Source organism: Carassius gibelio, chromosome B19, assembly GCF_023724105.1.
Source record: "Carassius gibelio isolate Cgi1373 ecotype wild population from Czech Republic chromosome B19, carGib1.2-hapl.c, whole genome shotgun sequence".
Classification (NCBI taxonomy): domain Eukaryota; kingdom Metazoa; phylum Chordata; class Actinopteri; order Cypriniformes; family Cyprinidae; genus Carassius; species Carassius gibelio.
This window is the reverse complement of record NC_068414.1, coordinates 15,664,604-15,683,028: the sequence shown is the minus strand read 5'-3', so window position 1 is coordinate 15,683,028 and position 18,425 is coordinate 15,664,604. Positions and strand designations below refer to the sequence as shown.

At 38.2% G+C, this 18,425-nt stretch overlaps 1 protein-coding gene across 3 annotated transcripts; it reads left to right on the top strand.

The window, feature by feature from the left end:
- Window positions 1-424: 424 nt before the first annotated feature.
- On the top strand, window positions 425-17,803 carry tent4a (terminal nucleotidyltransferase 4A). Of its 3 annotated transcripts, XM_052585062.1 has the most exons (14): window positions 426-1,587; window positions 4,795-4,918; window positions 5,023-5,069; window positions 5,570-5,690; window positions 5,864-5,971; window positions 9,248-9,376; window positions 9,589-9,802; window positions 10,806-10,932; window positions 11,016-11,122; window positions 11,405-11,586; window positions 12,804-12,950; window positions 13,031-13,174; window positions 13,839-13,920; window positions 15,339-17,803. In XM_052585062.1, exons 1-14 carry the CDS (start codon window positions 893-895, stop codon window positions 15,566-15,568), a joined length of 2,457 nt encoding a protein of 818 aa, XP_052441022.1. In that variant the 5' UTR covers window positions 426-892; the 3' UTR covers window positions 15,569-17,803. The 3 variants fall into 3 exon arrangements, with proteins under 3 accessions (XP_052441023.1, XP_052441022.1, XP_052441024.1); XM_052585063.1 differs by lacking the exon at window positions 13,839-13,920 and having other exon boundaries at window positions 425-1,587; XM_052585064.1 differs by lacking the exon at window positions 13,839-13,920 and having other exon boundaries at window positions 438-1,587; window positions 13,031-13,084.
- Window positions 17,804-18,425: the final 622 nt, after the last annotated feature.

Genomic DNA, 18,425 nt, shown 5'->3' with positions numbered 1-18,425 from the left:
TATTTTTTTATATGTATACTGAAATAAATAAATGCTTTAAATATTTTAGATGCCAAATTATTGTTTGCATTTTTCACTTTTATAATATAATTATATATTTTAATTCATATGCAATTGTGTGTGTGTGTGTCTATATATATATATATATATATATATATATATATATATATATATATATATATATATATATATATATATATATATATATATATATATATGTGTGTGTGGAATGCCCTGTGGTTACTTGCCATATTTATAAGCTGTGCTCTGTTTCTTGTTTGTTTGTTGTGGTTTTTTTTAGTTGGTGTCTTGGAAGTCTAATATAAAATAGATGATGACTATGAAACTGAAATGTAAAAGATAAAAAATAAATCTAGATGCATCAGTAGCTATTACTGCACGCATCCACTCGGCCACTGTACAAGCTGTTCTCAGTTCTCGCGCGTCGCGTGTGTTAAGCGCGCCGCGTCGCTCGCGGTGCATATCGATTTTAGGCAAGGTTGTAAATTCAAATGTGTGTTCCTCGCTCTGAATCCGTTCAGAAAGGGTGGGGTTGCTCGATTGCGCGTGCTCGGTGTGTGGACTGGAGTCTGGGGGTGTGTGCTGCCCCGATGGTTTAAATCCTACACATGCGTACTGGATTTGGGGTTCAAGGGAATAGGCTACGCCATATTGGAAACACTGTATAGTTTAGCTAACAGTTTATTGCTAGCGGGGGAAAGAGCCACTAATTGATTCCCGTTGGTTGTGTCGTTCGGCACGTCGTTATTTTCCCTGTCGTTTCGCGTAGCCCCGTTTACAGGCTCGTTCTCGCGGTCCGAAATCAAACTTCTCCGCTGAACGGGGGAAAGGCGTCCGTTTGTTTGACAGGGGTGTTGGAAAGACGGGTTGAATGGATCCGAGGGTCGCTTGGATTCAGCCGGAACAGAAGGGTCCCGCGAACGCGTTATGGATGCGTGTGTGGGAGACGTCTCAGGTCAACCGGACTAACACGGGTCAGCACCAGAACCACCACCACAACAACCTCTGTGTCAACTCCCCGGCGTTTGACGGTTATAAAACTGTAACGTTAGCGTCCAATGCGAATAACAGCACTAACATTAAAAACAACGGCACTGCGAACTCGAGCAGCGGCTCTGCGGCTCACGCGTTGAATGGAAACACGGGAGACGGCGAAATGACCCAAAAGACCGGCTCGGTGGCGGATCTGGCCTCCAGCTGCTCTAAAATAAGGACTACGAGCCCTAATATAATCGCTGGGAATATGAACAAGGGGCATGCGTTTTTTACTTGCAGCGAGAGCGTGCTGAATAATGTCAACCATCATCATCATCACCCTCCTCTTCCTCATCTACGGCATCTCCTTCATCAAGAGCAGCAGCAGAGTTGCATGAAGCGGCATCCGTCACATTCAGCAGCGGTTCACAGCCACCATCACCACCACCATCATCATCCGGGCCGGAGGAAAAGCGACAACAAGGCCAGCACCTATGGGATAAACTACCTGCTCTCTAACTGGGCTAACGGCAATTATGACAATACCGGCACGCCGTGGAAGACGAGGAAATATAACCCAGGAGTGGACGGGTGAGATGAGCTTGATTTATAACGGCAGCAGCGGGGCGTTATTATGTTGCGCTGTCTTTCTGTGGCCTTTTCGTGTGTGATAAAGTGTCAGTGGGCCTTTTTTTTTTGTCGTGTTGGGCCGGGGATTAGCTTTAGCACGTTAGCAGGGGTGTCCTGGGCTCGGTTCGGAACCGCTGCGGTCTGTGGGTTTGGTCACTTGTGGAATGTGAGCGTCTGATTAACCGTTTGAAGCGAATCTGATTCGTCAACGATTCGATCTTTTGATTCGGATCTTTTAGATCAGTGAATCAGTTGAATTGGTGTGTACGATTCATTCTCGAATCGTTTAGAGCGGTTTTTTCCAGTCAACAGCTCACTGACTCCTTAAAACGAGAAACAAACATGTAATGTCTTATCATTTACAATATCTGGCTGAGATACAGCTATTTGCAAATCTGGAATCTGAGGGTGCAAAATATTTAGAAAACTGCCTTTAAAATTGTCCAAATTCTTAGCAATGCATATTACTAATCAAAATTGTTTTGATATTTACGGTAGGAATTTACAAAATATCTTCATGGAACATGACCTGATAATATCCTTATGTTTTTGGGCATAAAAGAACAATCTATAATTTTGAGCCATACAGTCTATTGCTGGCTATTGCTACAACTATATCGGTGCAATTTATGACTAATTATGTGGCCCAGGGTCACAATTTTGTTTAAGTGAATTATGATTGATTGGCTAAATCAAAGCAAAAACTTAAAGTTCAGGTTAGGATATATAGTAATTTTAACACTTGATGGAAAATAAATATATAATAGGCTTATTCAATTGTTTTAATGTGGGTTCCAGAAGTAAAAAGCCTGTTCATTTTCTTAAAGGAAAGTGATTTTCAGTGATAACTTATAATACATCTTTTAAAGACTGATCTACTTGAAGCCACAAGGTTGTTAATCAGCAGTATAGGCAAATGTTGAAGCCATTGACCACTTGGTGGAAAAATGCCCCATGATTCAGCAGAGAAATCCCAACCAATCTGAGAACTGAGACAAAATTTGTTAGTCTACTTGGCCCAATTTTGGAAAAACTCTGGGACTGAGTGACATCTTCCTTTATCCTTTCATATAAAGTCATATCAGTTCATGAATAAAACTATTGATTTAAACACTTGACTATGCATGTACATTATTCACTGCAAGATGTGCAGTTATAGTTATTTATAATTTGCAGTGAGTGAACACACAATGTATTTTTTTCTATATGTATAATCAACTGTTTTAAATCAGTGGTTTTATATTTATCTTTTTAATTTGATTGTTATTCGGAATTCTTAATGGGATTGTAGTTCTTTTCCGCATTAAAACCATTAAGCTCACATTCTTGTTCAATTTTTGATTCTCAAATATTTTTTCTGCTTCCAGTCACAGTTTGTAATGTTTTGATTCCTCTTGTAGCTGGCTGGTTTGGTTCATGGTTTACATGACTTTTTATGACCTGAACCTGTTCAAACCTGAGTAACTTCATTTATAAATACAGCAAGTGGTTTGTTGTTTGCTTCTAGCTTTTAACTAACAGTTTTGTGTTACATTTGCTGTCATCGCCTGTACGCTAATGTTGGCTGTCTGCTGGATCCAGTTTTGGTGTTTGCTGATTTATGACTATAACACTGGACACTTAATACAATGCATGCTTAAATCTTTAGTAACTCCGCAATTGTAGGCCTGTAAGAAGTGACCAATCTGTTGCATAAACTTGTGATATTTGTGGTGGATGGTTCCAGACCGCTGGAATTTTTCCACGGAAGAATCTGGAACCGAATGAGGCAATGACCGTGTCATACACTCATAGGTACAAAATACTGTTTGGGTGTTTAAGATTGGTGGGCTTTGGTTTTCTTGGTATTTCCAGCTCTTATTTCAAATTTTCTAGGGAAACCAATAAGAACTTTTAAAGGGACACTCCATCCCAAAATGAGAATGGTCATTAATCACTTACCCCCATTGTTGTTCCAAACCCCTAAAAGCTTTGTTTGTTTTCGGAAACACAATTTAAGATATTTTGGACGAAAACCATTGAGGCTTGTGACTGTCCCATAGACTGCCAAGTAAATAATACTGTTAAGGTCCAGTAGAGTATGAAAGACATCGTCAGAACACTCTATCTGCCGTCAGTGGTTCAACCGTAATGTTATGAAACGACAAGAATACTTTTTGTACACGAATAAAGCAAATAATGACTTCATTCAACAATTCCTTTTGTCAACGGTCTCCTCTGTGTCTTTCCACATCACTCAAACTATGCTCTTCTGTGTCAGCCGTGGCTTAAGAACGCACTGTTTCCACGAGTATTTATGCTTTGATTTGAAAGAAAACCATGGACTTGGCAGTCTATGGGACAGTCTCAAGCCTCCCGGTTTTCATCCAAAATATCTTAAATTGTGTTCTGAAGACGAACAAAGCTTTTACAGGTTTGGAACGACATGGGGGTAAGTGATTAATGACAAAATTTTCATTTTGGGATGGAGTATCCCTTAAACTACAAGTGATGAGTATTTCATATGTGCAATTTTTTTTTTATATATGCAGTGGTATTGTAAAAATGATTAAAAACAAAAATGAAAGCCCAATCAGTTCATCAGTGATGTTACGAAATATTCACAATTTGGACGACCAAATGTAAAGGTTGGATAATAAATTTTACAATACATCCCATCTAAATTTGTTAACCACACTAAATGTCATTCTGTTGATCATGTTTCTCTGTATGGTTATATTTTCGTAGGGTTTCCGTGCATATTTTTTTTATTTTCTTTTATCTTCACACTTGGAATTTCCTAATGGTGATTTTTACTTCATTGTACTGGAATCTGGAGTATCTTTTCCATGGTTCATGCATTAAATACTTGCCAGTTAACAACCGGCAGTTGATTTTTATCCATAGGGAATTGATTGGATTGTGAAATGTGGATGTTTTCTACCAGATTGGAGCCAGATCTGGAAATGTGAATTTGTTGAACGGCTGGCTATTGGTTAGCATTTAACCAGTCAAGTTCTTTGTCCTGTTGCACTGATTTTTTTTTGTTTTTGTTTGTTTGTTTGGTTAAAGAAAATGAAGAAAAAAAATGTTAAGATTCTTGCTCTGACTCATTGTGAAGGAAATGCAACAATGACCTCTTAAATTGTACCAATGACCTTCCATTGTAATCCTTCTCATTTCTTCAAGCTTGCATGAAGAAATCATGGACTTCTACAATTTCATATCTCCTCGTCCTGAGGAGACCACCATGAGGCAGGAGGTGGTGGACAGGATAGAGTCGGTCATCAAAGAGTTGTGGCCGACCGCTGAAGTAAGCCAGCTTAAGAGATGATGTCTTTCAAATGGAGCTATTTTAAATGCAAGTCAAAAATTCAAATGTTTTTTTTTTTTTCTTCATTATTGTTATGTACTCAGGTCCAGATTTTTGGCAGCTTTAGCACTGGACTCTTTCTCCCAACCAGGTAAATGAATGCATGTTTAATCTTACACATTCAGTGACAACGCTGTTGTTGTCCTATCATTATTCACAGTTGGATGACTCTCACAGACTAGTGGGGTTGGAGCACGTGCTTCATCATCATCACAACCATAGACTGCTAGCCTTCTGAGCTGTCTTTCAATATCTAAACTGACATTTTATGATTAATTGCAGTTTGTTAACTCCAGATGTGAGGATTGCACGAATGATCTTAGATCTGTAGCTTGCAAAACTTGTACGGTCCAAAAAAAAAGGTCTCTAAAGCTTGAAAGACTTTCCTTGTTAATGTTAGTCCGTAGGCCTCGTGTATTTGACTGAACATTTCTAAAAAGACAAATGAATGTTAGTTTATTTTACAGCAAACTGCTTTGCTGGAAGATGTTTTTGTTTTCATGTGATATTTGGGCTTTCAATGGCTTAATCGAGAGTGTTGATTTGAACAAATTGCTTAAAGTTAACCTGGCTGCTGCTTTTCCACTGTAGTGACATTGACCTGGTGGTGTTTGGGAAATGGGAGAAACCTCCCCTGCAGCAGCTGGAGCAGGCGCTCCGAAAACACAATGTGGCAGAACCATATTCCATCAAAGTTCTGGACAAAGCTACGGTACCAGCTTCCCTCTGTTGCTTTTACATCAACTACACTCGGTTAAACAGCTTCATTTTCAGTGATTGTGGCTTAATGTATTTTCATCAGTTTGGATGTTTTGCTTTAATTTTTAACATTTGGGGGATTCTTGGTCATTACTTGTGTTCTGTTCATATCTTTGAATTCTGAAGGTACCAATCATCAAACTGACAGATCAGGATACCGAGGTGAAAGTGGACATAAGTTTTAACGTGGAGACGGGCATCAAAGCTGCTAACTTCATCAAAGAATATGTGAAGGTAAAAAGGTTTTTGCATATTTAGAAAATCTAATTTAAAAAAAAACTAAATGTATAGTTTCAAGATGTGCAGAACATCTGGATATTGTTTGCTTTGGTTTATTTGTCGTTAATTTTGTATGTTTTTATTTGTGTGAACTAAATTAGTACTGAATTCAAAGCACATGTCTTTCAATTAGAGATGTTCCGATACCCTTTTTCTCTTCCCGATACCGATTCCGATACCTGGGCTCAGGGTATCGGCCGATACCGAGTACTGATCCGATACCTGGGTGTATATCTGTATATACAGCTGTATATACTACTAGCCCTGTGTAAATTGCTAGAATTCTTTTTATGGTGTGCTTCAGACAGATCCCTCAATAAAACATGAACAAATACATGGTGAACTACTGTATTTATTACAGTATTTTTATTATCTAACATGAATTTGACAGTATTATTTATTTTCTTATGCAAAAAAGAACTTCAAATGCAGCCAAAAATCTAACACCGCAAACTAAAAAAGGTATTTAAGTTTTACAATATAACTGTATAAAAAAACTGCAACAAATAAGTCTAGGAATATAAAAAAAGATCTATTAATCAGATAATCTCTTTACAACAAAACAAGTAAAAAACAAGCAACCATCTAGGCATAATTATTATTATTATAGAGACGTATTATTATTACTGTAGGCTACAACAGTAGCTTTATATATTGTCAATTTACTCATGTAAACCAAACATTTATTTTAATGGGCTGCCATGAAGATCTTTGAGTGTCTGTGTTTATGATATGACAGTATTCTCAAATGAAACGGTAAATTCTCATGAAGTGACGGTTTATGCGTTCGTGTCCTCATGACACACAGCAGAGACTACAAAACAGCGAGCTCCCGCGCATCTGTGCCAGTCACCCACAGAGATGTAGATTTTGCGGGAGTAATATTTAAATAGTATTTTGCAGTTTAATATTCACAGACACTAGTATATATTCGGCTACTGTCTGGAGCCCTGCGCTTTGACTTACACGGAAGCGACTGAACGCAGCTGCCGGTACTGAATATACTTGAGAGTCTGTAACTACCGGTACTACAGAGACATACTGCTAACCACTGATCTATAATATAGAAGCGGCTTCACTGTCTTTTGGCAGTTTAGAATGTGATGAGTGATCCAGTCATATATAGATCAGGGCTGCTAACGCGTTTTCATTTCTTCTTCGCTGCTCTAAACAGGGGTTGCTTGTGGCAACACAGCACAACTTCCTGTGTTTTCAATGCATTTTGAGCAGCGAAGAAGAACCGTGCAGCAGTTAGGCAAAGCTTGCGGTCATAACTAGGTATTTTTTAAGAAAATGGTATCGGATCGGTATATGGGTTCATGTACTCGCCGATGCCGATGCCAGAATTTGTTGTGGTATCGGAGATATTTCCGATACTAGTATCGGAATCGGAACAACTCTACTTTCAATAATTTTAGTCTTGCTAAAGTAGCATATCACTTTGTTGTAGTCTCTAAGAAGAACTTTTTATTTGACATTATTTGCAAAAAAAAAATTCTTAATGATCATGTGATATTGAAAACGCCAATGTGTCCTGGCTGAAGAAAATGCAGCTTTGCATGATAGAAATAAATAACATTTGAATATTCAGATGGAAAACTTATTTTAAACTGTTATATTTCAAAGTATTATTGTTTTGCTGTTTTGGCAAAACTTCCTGTTCTTTGTAAATGTGAGTTGTACATTTTGTGTCTTGACTATAGACTATGCATGCGTGTTAGTGAACAAAAGCAAAGCAGTTCAGTTTACCAGTCTTCAGTTGTTTCAGCACATGCAGGCAATTCCCAACAGGCTTGTGGTTGCATTTTTGCATAAATCTTTCTACATTTTCTTGTGAAAACATTTTATGGGCCTTGACCATTGCGTTGTTCGTTCATGCTGTACTTTAAGTCCCAAGCCAATAATGACAGTCTGGCCATCACTGATAAAAGTACTCTGACCGGATTCGTTATACACAAAGGATATACAAATGAAAGGCTTTGGCTTCAAAGTCCAAATGAATTCTGTTATTGTAGTGTCTCTGGAACTCTGTGTCCTGGCGTTCCTTGTGTTCAGCTGCCAAAATGAAAATATGCACACGATTCGAATAGTTTTGATGTCGAAAAGAAGTATTTTGCTATGTGACTGACCACTGTGTGGTGCTGCTATTAATGTTTATAAATCTATAATATTCTTTCAGTTAATTTGACCCACCTGCTAAAGGCAGGATGTACATTTTGAACTCTACTTGTATTTACATGTTTGAGGTGTCCTAGATTTGCTCCATGTTTGCTCATTTGATGTCAGTCTTAAAGTATCAGTGTCAGACTAAAGAGAGCAGGAGGGTGAAGCATAACTGAACATCTGTCAGCAAGCTCTCAGTGCAGATGTTTGAATAAGGCCAAGCTCATTTCCATGAGCAGACCTGCAGTACTCCTCTGTGACTGCAAGATCACCTTCATGGCTCTCATCTGTGCATCCTTCAGGAGATGTTTCCTTAATACTACATTTAGGGGTGAAGCGTCTGATTCACCAAACGTGCATGTGCACAAATATTTAACAATAACTTCTGTAATAAAATATTGATAAACATGCTCCTTCAGATGGATTTTACAAGTCACGTTGTCCTAAAGTGTCCTAAAGCTTTTTTTATATTTAGTCAAAAATTTTGCTTTTTGTAAAAAAAAAAAAAAAAAAAAAAAAAAAATTTGTATGCAAAGGTAATGTCCCAATGTTGCATTTTCTATGAAGGACTACAGTGGAGAGCATCTCAAGGTTTTTTTTTTTATCATTTTTTACTAAAGTTATACATCGCAACTGACTTCATAACTTAATAATTCCAACTTCCCAGGAGGACTTGAAACACTTCAATAGTGAATGACACCCAAAGCCTTCAAGACGGTGTCGATCTTGCATGGAGGAACGTCCCCAGTTATCATAACACTTCACCTTATGTAAATATTTCTGCAGCTTCCGAACAGCTGCATTTTATCTACTGTGAAAGACAACCATGTGCGCAGTTCCTATGTTTTAGGCACATACATGTGCAAGGCTTCACTAAACCCTTTCGATATTCCTGACGTCAACGTGTAATGAGGCACTATTGTATGGTTAATAAAAATAAAAAAAAGACCTTGCTGTGATCATTCAAGTGTTAAATGGAGTCGCTCGTGAGATGTGTGGTGTAGATGAGGTTTGTTTGGTTTTTGATGTTCTAAAGTCTAAAATGCCTTCTTCTGTTCTCCCACACAGAAGTATACCGTGCTGCCTTATTTAATCTTGGTGCTGAAGCAGTTCCTGCTGCAGCGAGACCTCAACGAAGTCTTCACGGGAGGAATCAGCTCCTACAGTCTCATCCTGATGGTCATCAGCTTCTTACAGGTACAGCGTTAGCAGCCCAAGAGAAGCGTTAAGAGGGTTTCATAATAATAATAGCTTGATCTCGTCTCATTTAGAGATCTGTCATTACTTGTCAAGCATTTTTTTACTACCCTTGTATAACTGTCAGTCGCACTAATTTCATAAATGACTGCCAAAAATCAAATAAAGAGAGAGTCTCATTTTGCCTGCTGTTTTTTGGCCTACACCCACAGTTACACCCAAGGATTGATGCTAGGAATCCCAACATGAACCTTGGCATTCTGCTCATCGAGTTCTTCGAGCTGTATGGAAGACACTTCAACTACCTGAAGACGGGCATCAGGATAAAGAACGGCGGCGCTTACATGGCTAAAGAGGACATCATGAAGGCCATGAGTAATGGCTACAGGCCCTCCATGCTCTGTATCGAGGACCCTCTTCTTCCAGGTACTGTTCAAGCTCTTTATCTAATAATTGGTCCAATAATGCAAAACCTAGTGAGCTGCTTGTCTACTGCCTACATTGGCAACTGCTTTCTGAGACCGTGTCCTAAATGAATTGGAACCTCATAAATGACCAATTTCACTCATTTCTGACATGAAGAATCTGCTCAATTTCAGTACAGTTTGGTTTAGCATGATGCTCAACCTATTAATCTAATATGCAGAAAAACATGTATTTTATGCCCATTGTTTTATGATTATTATTTATTACATTTTTTTTTGTCTGCAGGACCCTTTAAATATTACTTGAAGTTCCCCCAGACAATATATCAGTTGATCAGTGTTTTATGATTTAATGTATAGTTTTGGAAAACCTGCATTTATGGCATGGAATAAAATGTATGTTCTTTCACCATGCATTCTTGTATTGCTTTTTCAGTGAATCCAAATTTGGCCTGAATAAGATATCTAGAAACACAGCTGCCTATGTTTTAGGACAGATTTCACATTAACTTCGCCTGTGGTGTCTTAAGATGCTGTCTAGGTAGGCCGCTCGCTAGGTTTTGGAAAAGAGCCGTTGATGAGACACTTTTGCAATTTGCTTGAGAAAAGGAGATGACTTTGATTGCTGGTGTTTGCTTTTAAGCAATAAAAGTAATTTGATGCAAGCAATACTGAAAGCAAAGCAATTTACTGAAAGTTTAGTTAGCCGTTAATAACTCATTACACCAGTAAACAAACTTTTAATATAAGTTGTTTCACTTTTTAGTTTTTTCTTTTGAAGTTTGTCATGCTGAGTACAAAAATCACTTTACCTTTTGTGTATCATTAATAGTGCAGTTAATCATTATATAGTGAATCATGAAAAAAAGTGTACAATGGTTAGCACCACATAAATACAAAAATCAATCTGTGAAAAATAATTTTGTTAATAGGTTTTGTATGTTTGTGTGTATGCATTTGTATATAATATGTATGTATGTTATTTCTTTTCAATAATTGTTTAGGTAATGACGTGGGCAAAAGTTCGTATGGTGCCATGCAGGTGAAGGAGGCTTTCGACTACGCGTATATAATACTGGGTCACGCCGTCTCACCTCTTGCACGTTCTTACCCCAATAAAGACAGTGACAGGTACATCTCATCTGCATAAAAGCACCTTCACCCTAGTCCTCTCTAACTCTTGACTTAATTTGCCACTTATCTCGTCCCCTCAGCACTTTGGGCCGCATTATTAAAGTCACCCAGGAAGTCATCAACTACAGGGAGTGGATCATAAAGAAGTGGGGTTGCAGACACAACGCCCGCATTGAGAGGAACAAAGGTGCGTCTGAATATGAAGACACTTGCTCATAATGTACCACCCTAACTTCATTCAGGGTGTTTGTGTTTTTGATTGTACTTCATAATGTGCAGTAATCATTGAGGCATTGCAGACCATCTGAGCAGAGCAGTCACTGATGTCCTGTTCAAGACGTTTTACAGCAATGTTAGGATGACTTGAAGTCTTCCTCCTAGTCTTCACCATAGTGTAACCTGCTCTGATTCAGCGTAACTTGTAGTCGTGTATGGCTGATGTTTTTGCTGTCCTGTCTGCGAAGCGCAGGTGCATCTCCTAAAGACTCAGTGGAGCAGGTGGAGACGGGCACACTGCTGGGTGTAGGTGTGGAGGAGCAGCAGCAGAGGGACTCGGTGTCCCCTCACAGCGCAGACTCCCCCATGTCCCTCTCCAGCCCTCAGCAGCACTCCTCCGCCTCTTCTGCGTCCTCGCTGTCAGGCAGTGATATCGTAAGCATTGCCCTTCAACCCTACAAACATACTGCATTACACGGGATGTTCAACATGTTAGGGCCTCTAAATGAGCTCAATCCGAACTTTGTGAAACAACAGCTTTTGTGCACCGTCTCTACTACATGCCTTCTGTTGTCATATATATGCCTTTCAGTAATTGTAAAACCCTCTCTTATAAGGTTCTTGTTCATGTGTCGTTTTGCTGTATAAAGGATTTTTAGAAAGTGTATGTAAGAATAGCTTTAATATTGTTGGTGACATTTTAAAGATGAGGGTCACAGACGAAAGGTCCCAATTTGGTGTCTGCATTAAATTTAAATCGTGAAAACTGATTTTATCTGCATAAAAAGTATATTAAAAGTAAGGAAAGTGTCAGCTTTAATGCTTCAAAAACTTAATATGTCAGAATATGGATGAAATGATTTATGTAATTAAACTGTATTAAACTTTTGTTTTGATTTTTGAAGATCCTTCTTGTCTTTGACCCTTGACCATTTACTGACCTAAAGAAACTTAGCTTTATTTGGTTATCCATCCCTTATGTTTTTATAGAATGTGTGTTAAAATGTCCATATTAAAAATGCATCCGACTTATGAGGATTGTGTTTTGTTCATCTCTCAATAAATTTGTTGTTAATATGAAAGCTGTAGAGCTCTGTTAAGCAAAAACTAAGCATTTAAATATAATCTTACGAAGTCATATTGAGAGATATAGTGACAACTGATATTTATATGTATTTTATGTACGTTAACTGTTATGTGGTTATAAAGCGCTCATTGATTTGCATTACAAGTTATCAGAATTTCATCTTTTGCCCATATTAATATCAGCTAATGCACCAAGGGCATTATAAAAACTATAAAACCCGATTTATCAAATATGATACTCAAAATATCCAACACATTATTTCACGATTTTGTCAAGCGGTTCAAAACACTACTCCATTACTACCTATTCATTGCCATTGAAGTGAAATGACTGAACAAACACCAGAGAACCTGAGGAAACTGCTCATTTTAGAAGAACATTTCAGATGGCACTTGGAGGCTTTTGCGTCTGAACTCTTCATATATACCCCGTAAAAGACTGACATATGAAATAATAGTCAGAAAATAAATATTTCTATATATAATTCTGACTTATTTCATATGTCAGGGTTATACGATGCTCAATTTGTCATTCACTCCCTCATATCTGACCTCTGCTCCTTCAGGACTCTGACTCCACACCGTATGTGGCTCCACCTGTAGCCCCCTTCCCTCTCCAGATCCTGGCACCCGGTCCCCTGCCCCCAGCGCTTCAGATGCACACGGGCAAAGCCAGCATCACTGCAGCACTCAGCATGCCTCCGGCTGCCCAGGTGAGGAGCTGTTTTGGTTATAGTTGAATTTGATGAGGATTCTTTGATGGGTAGGTTGCTTCCTCTCTGTGTTTCTCCAGGCGAGAGTGTCAATCCCCGGCAGTTTCTCTGTCCACGCTCTACCTGGCAGACAGGTGTGTATGGCAGATGGACCACCCCCATACTTCCACATGCCCCCCCCAGCTCCCCCCAGCCCTCTACCCAGTCCCCACCACCATCCCAAGGTAGGCGGTGTCCTGCGTGTGCCTCCCTCTAGATGTTGTGTGTATCTTGACTAGGGATGCACCGAAGCGCAGATTCTGATTATTTATCATTTTATTAAATAATACAAAGTATTTTTATAAGACTTTTCAATTTAACTCAATATTTAATGATGCTAAATAAAAAAAATAAAAAAACACCTCATACTTTTTACTAAAAGTAGCAATAAAATTGAACATTTTTCTTTTTTAATAATAGGTTCATTAGTTAACATGAACAAATAAACAATACTACTTCAGCATTTATTAATCTTAATGTAAATTTCAACATTTAATAATGCATTTTTAAAATCAAGTTGTGCTTTTTAATAGTCTACATAACTTTTCTTTTTAATACTAATTTACTAATACTACTTACAACTTACTAATTGATTTATTTTTCAGGCTAGTTATCTTTTCAGTGCATCTCTAATCTTGACAGTGAGCCCAACTTTCCTTCCTTCCTTCATCAAGACTTCACAGTCTAGTCTAATGACGAAGTAAAAGGGCGGTCTACTCCAAAATTAAATGTCTTCATTAACTGACCCTCATGTCGTTTAAACCTGTATGACTCGCTTTCTTCCAAAGACTTTGGTAACAGAACGGTTTCCGTTCCCTTTGACTTCTATTGTATTTCTTGACCACACAGTGGAAGTCAATGGGATCCAGAACTATCATCTTTTGTGTCCCACAGATGACAGACAGTCATACAGGTTTGCAACATCATGATGGTAAGTAAATAATGACAGAATTTTAATTTTTAGGTGAACTATACTTTTAATTAAGATGAAAAAATTCAGCAATGCTCAATGTCAAATCAGCATCAAGAATGCAATGCAGGTTTTAAGTAACTTTATATAAATGGAAAGTTTATTTATTTTTTCTAAAATGAGTAATGTTTCATCAGCTTGGCTTGCTCTAACCATGTATCAATACTATAAAAAAAAATAGAAATTATATTTCTAAAACATTTTTCATAAAATCTTTTTAAAAATGCCTTACAGGGAGTAAGCTAAAGATAATTGTGCTGCATCACACCATTTCATCTTATCCTATTTTTTTTTTTTTTTTTGCAGTTTTCCATGGAAAGCAACATTTAGCTTTTATTGCATTTAAAAATAAAAATAAGGATTTTTTTATTTACACTACTAATGTAAAGTTTGGGGTATTATTTCCTTTTTTTTTCCCCCTTTTTTTTTTTTACCAATTATACAACAAAAGCAGCAATATTGAAATGTAATTAAAAAATTAAGAACTAATTTAATTATTGGTTTTTTTTTTAATTCAAATTTGCTTTAAAGTGAATGTTTTAATATCATTTGAATAGTTGTGCTGCTTAATATTTTTGTGGGAATATTATGATTGTACAACAAAACATTTTTTTATTATATAAAGACTGCACTTGTATTTGGCCAAAGTAAGGATAAGGACCACAAGTTTGTAGAAATTTTCATTACTTGATGGGGACACACTTATAGTATTGTAAACACTTGCATTTTTACATTTGTAAAATCAGTGTCTAAATATCTGTTCATTATTCCTATAACGTGAGATAATTTGTGATGCTTCTAATTAAGTCTGATTATCAGTTGCAAATGTTGTACAAAATATCACCATTACTCTCCTTTGCACCAATAAAATGTGCATCACTTTGGTTTTCTACCAAATGATATGTAATGATAGGCCCTATCTACTACTACTTATATTAATATTTAACTTGCATTGGAAAGGTTTCCGTGACCTCTCGCGAGATCTCAGCAAAATTTCCAAAACAGGATGAATGATGGGATACACTAAGTCTTTAATAGTGCTCGTGTGTGTATTTAGTGTGCTTTAAGGGCACTGTGCTTTGGTGTTATGCTATTAGTTCCTGTCCTCAAGTGGCCAAGATCACAAGTGTGGGAATATAAATCTTTTACAACGTTATATTAATCTCTCTGCTGTTACTTTTGGCATCTTAAAATAAATAAATAATAAAATATATTAGAGTAAAAATAATACAAATTACTTGTCAGAATAAATGCTGTACCCAGACTTTCAAATGGTATGCATGTTTTCATTTTTATTTATTTATGATCCATTTATTTATGTATGTATGCTGAGCCATTTTTTCAGATAAAGTTACCCTGTCTCGTCTTGTCTCCTGCAGACAGGTCCCAAGTTCCCATGGAAGGGCTTCCACAACCCCGCCGTGGTGCACAGTCCCGTCCTTTCCAGCCGAAGCCACATGCAGTACAACCGCAACACCTGGCGCCGCAGGAAGAGGGACAATGTGCTGGACAACCTCAGCAGATAAAGCCCTCGCGCCTGCCCTCCAGAAGCTCCCCTTCCACCCCTCACTTCCTCTTCCACCCCTCCGGTCCCATCTCAAGACGATGAGAACTCATTGAGCCCTCCTGCTGATGGTGTGAGCACTGAGAGACCAGCGTTTGCCACCCAGCTCCTCGTTCAGTAGTTGTGGTGATGGTGGTGCTAAGTAGTTCAGTCTGCCACTGAATCTCTGCATGTATATGTTGACTCGATTTGGGGTTTTTTGACCTGTGCAATCTTCTTGAGGAAGCTTCGAGAACAGGAACTGTTGTTTGTTTGTTTTGTTTTTTGATCGTCTAATCCACAACTTCCTGTTTGTTTGTTTGTTTGTTGGTGTGTTTCATGCTCCGTTGTTTATCTGTCTTCATATTTTCAGTCTAAACGTGACACCCTTCACATGTGGGACGACCTGGATTCAGTGGATTTCAAGTGTGTGTTTTGTTGTTTCGGGGTGTATGTATGTGTGACGCTGGCTTCGAATCCTGCACTCGAGATGCTTCCAGATCCTCCACCGTATTGACTGTTCACATCACGCAACCTTTACTTTCTTGTGCAATAACTGTGTGTTTTTGTTCACTCCGGAAACATGTTTAATTTTTTTGATTTTGTTCGCTTTTTTTCTGTGTCCCGCATTCTGTTTTTGTAAAAACGTTTTTATTTTTGTAATGTTTTTAATTTCGTTCATCGTTTACAGATTCCTGTCAGACAGGCTCCTTAAGGGGAAAAGTCAGTTTTAAAACTGTTTTTGAGAGTTTATATTCCCTCTTCCCCTTTTCTCTGCATAAATTGCACCTGGACGAGCGCGAGTTAAAGCGGCCAAGTGTAGATCTCGCAGAACGACTTGCCTGTAGGTGTCACCATTTCCCACTTTGTGTTGAGCTTCAGAGTCTCGTCTGTTGGCTTTTATTCGTCTCGTTCGTCTTTAAGGTTGTAGTTGTGTGGCATTGAGGCCTTAGGCCTTGGATTTAACCGATTGAGAACCGACTGATAGACATTGAAAAAATTCTCAAGCCCTTAGTCTGTACGCGCTTTCATTTATATGTGTGTCTGTCCTTTTTTTAATCGCTCTAGGTAAGTGTGAGACGTGAATTATTTTAGGGAAGCTCTAATGAACGTGCGAGCAGACTCCAGATCAGTGCAGCTTTATGCAAGGTGCCCTTATCGGACCGTTTCGAGTTCTGAACGGGCATCCGAATCAGATTAGCGGAGAACGGGAATTTATTTTGATTCCTTTCTGGAATCTTGATGTGCATTTATTGCCAGGTACATGCTCTAATATATGCCTTTTTGGTAATTACCTATTCCTGTACTGTATTGTATTGTTTTTTTGGGGGGAGGGGAGGGTTCTGTTTGTATATGGCACACTAAAACTGTATTGCCGTTGCTGAACATCACAGGCATACAGGTTATAGTTACTATGCAAGTGGAGTTTTGAAAACCTCTGATCCTGTGTCCCTCACGACGGCCGTTTGCTTGTTAATCTTGTCAAAGTGACCGTAGACGGACCCAGGCCTGAGAGCAACGCATCAAGGTACACGTGAACCGTTCCTGTATGCAAGTTCAGTCTGTTTCGATGGAGGGAGAACAGCCAGACGTCTTGTCTGGAGTTTTTGCGGAGCAGATATTTCCTCCTGAAGATCAACCAGACTATTTTACTGCTGTTACAATGTTACAACCATGACTTACAGTCTGTATGGAATGACTTTGATTGCCACAGGCTTACGTGACTTGTTTTTACAAAGTCATATGTGATACAGAGACTGCGGATTGTCCTTGTAACTCTTGACTCGCCTGCCTCTCAATGCAATAGGGCAAATGTAACACTAAAAGCAGTTTCTGCTTTAGATAGAACCAGCATCTTTTGCAAAATGGGTCAGACATTGAGGCAACTCTCCCCCTCCTTCGGTTCACATAAGGACCTACTTTACAGGTGATTTTGTCTGAATGGAAACGGCTCCCTGTTTTTCCCGAGTGAATCTGTGGAGGTGTGCTGGAAAGGTGGAAGTGTTTCACTCTGTAATGGTTTGACATTTGTAGTGATGTACTTGATACAGTGTGACGCTCCTCATTGAATCTCAGTGATGGATTTTAAATGTAATTTTTTTTTTTTTTTTTTTTTTTGCTGACGTCTGTTAATGTCGCAGTGGCCAAAAGCACTCTTTGTCAATCCTTAACTGAAAGCCCTCAGTGTGGCCTGCTCCGCATCCAAGAGGTCAGACGGAGGAATTGTTTTTGTTTTCCTTCAATATTTTTATGTAATATTTTTTTTTCTATTTTATTTTTTAAATAAACATCTTAAAACCATGGGTGCAGTTGCTTGTGGTTTATTTTTCTTTCTTAAATGAAATATTAAATCATGCCTTACTAGACCAGCACTAATGGCAGATGTTTGAAGGTTGAAAACCACAGGATTGTAGCTGGTGCTCTTAGGCTGATGATACACGGGGCAACTTTTTGGGCATTGTTGCCTTCAACGGGCAACCAGATGAAACTCGACAAAATTGTTCAAAAGGTTGTCCTGTGTATATTCTATAGTCTTGCTGAATGTTTACCTCTAGATGGTGGGCTTGCACTTCATGACAAGTCAGAGCTCTTCAGTTAGCATCTGTTTTATACAGTCTATTGAAAGAGAAAAACCTAAGCCGATAATAAATTATAATTTGTTGCTTCGAAGGACCGCAAGAATGTTGAAAAAACTAAAAAAAATATATATATAATGGTTGTATTTAACCCTGTAATATTCCTGATGTATGTAATGATTTTTTTATTATTCTTATTAATGGAATGGTTTATTGAGCCTTATTGAACAATATATTTTTAAGAATGCATTAAAGTTCAAATGAGTGTTGGCGGTATATGAGGTTGACAACCGCTGTCATTGTTGATTTAAGCTTTTGGTCATATTTAATGACTCTTGAAAAGAGCT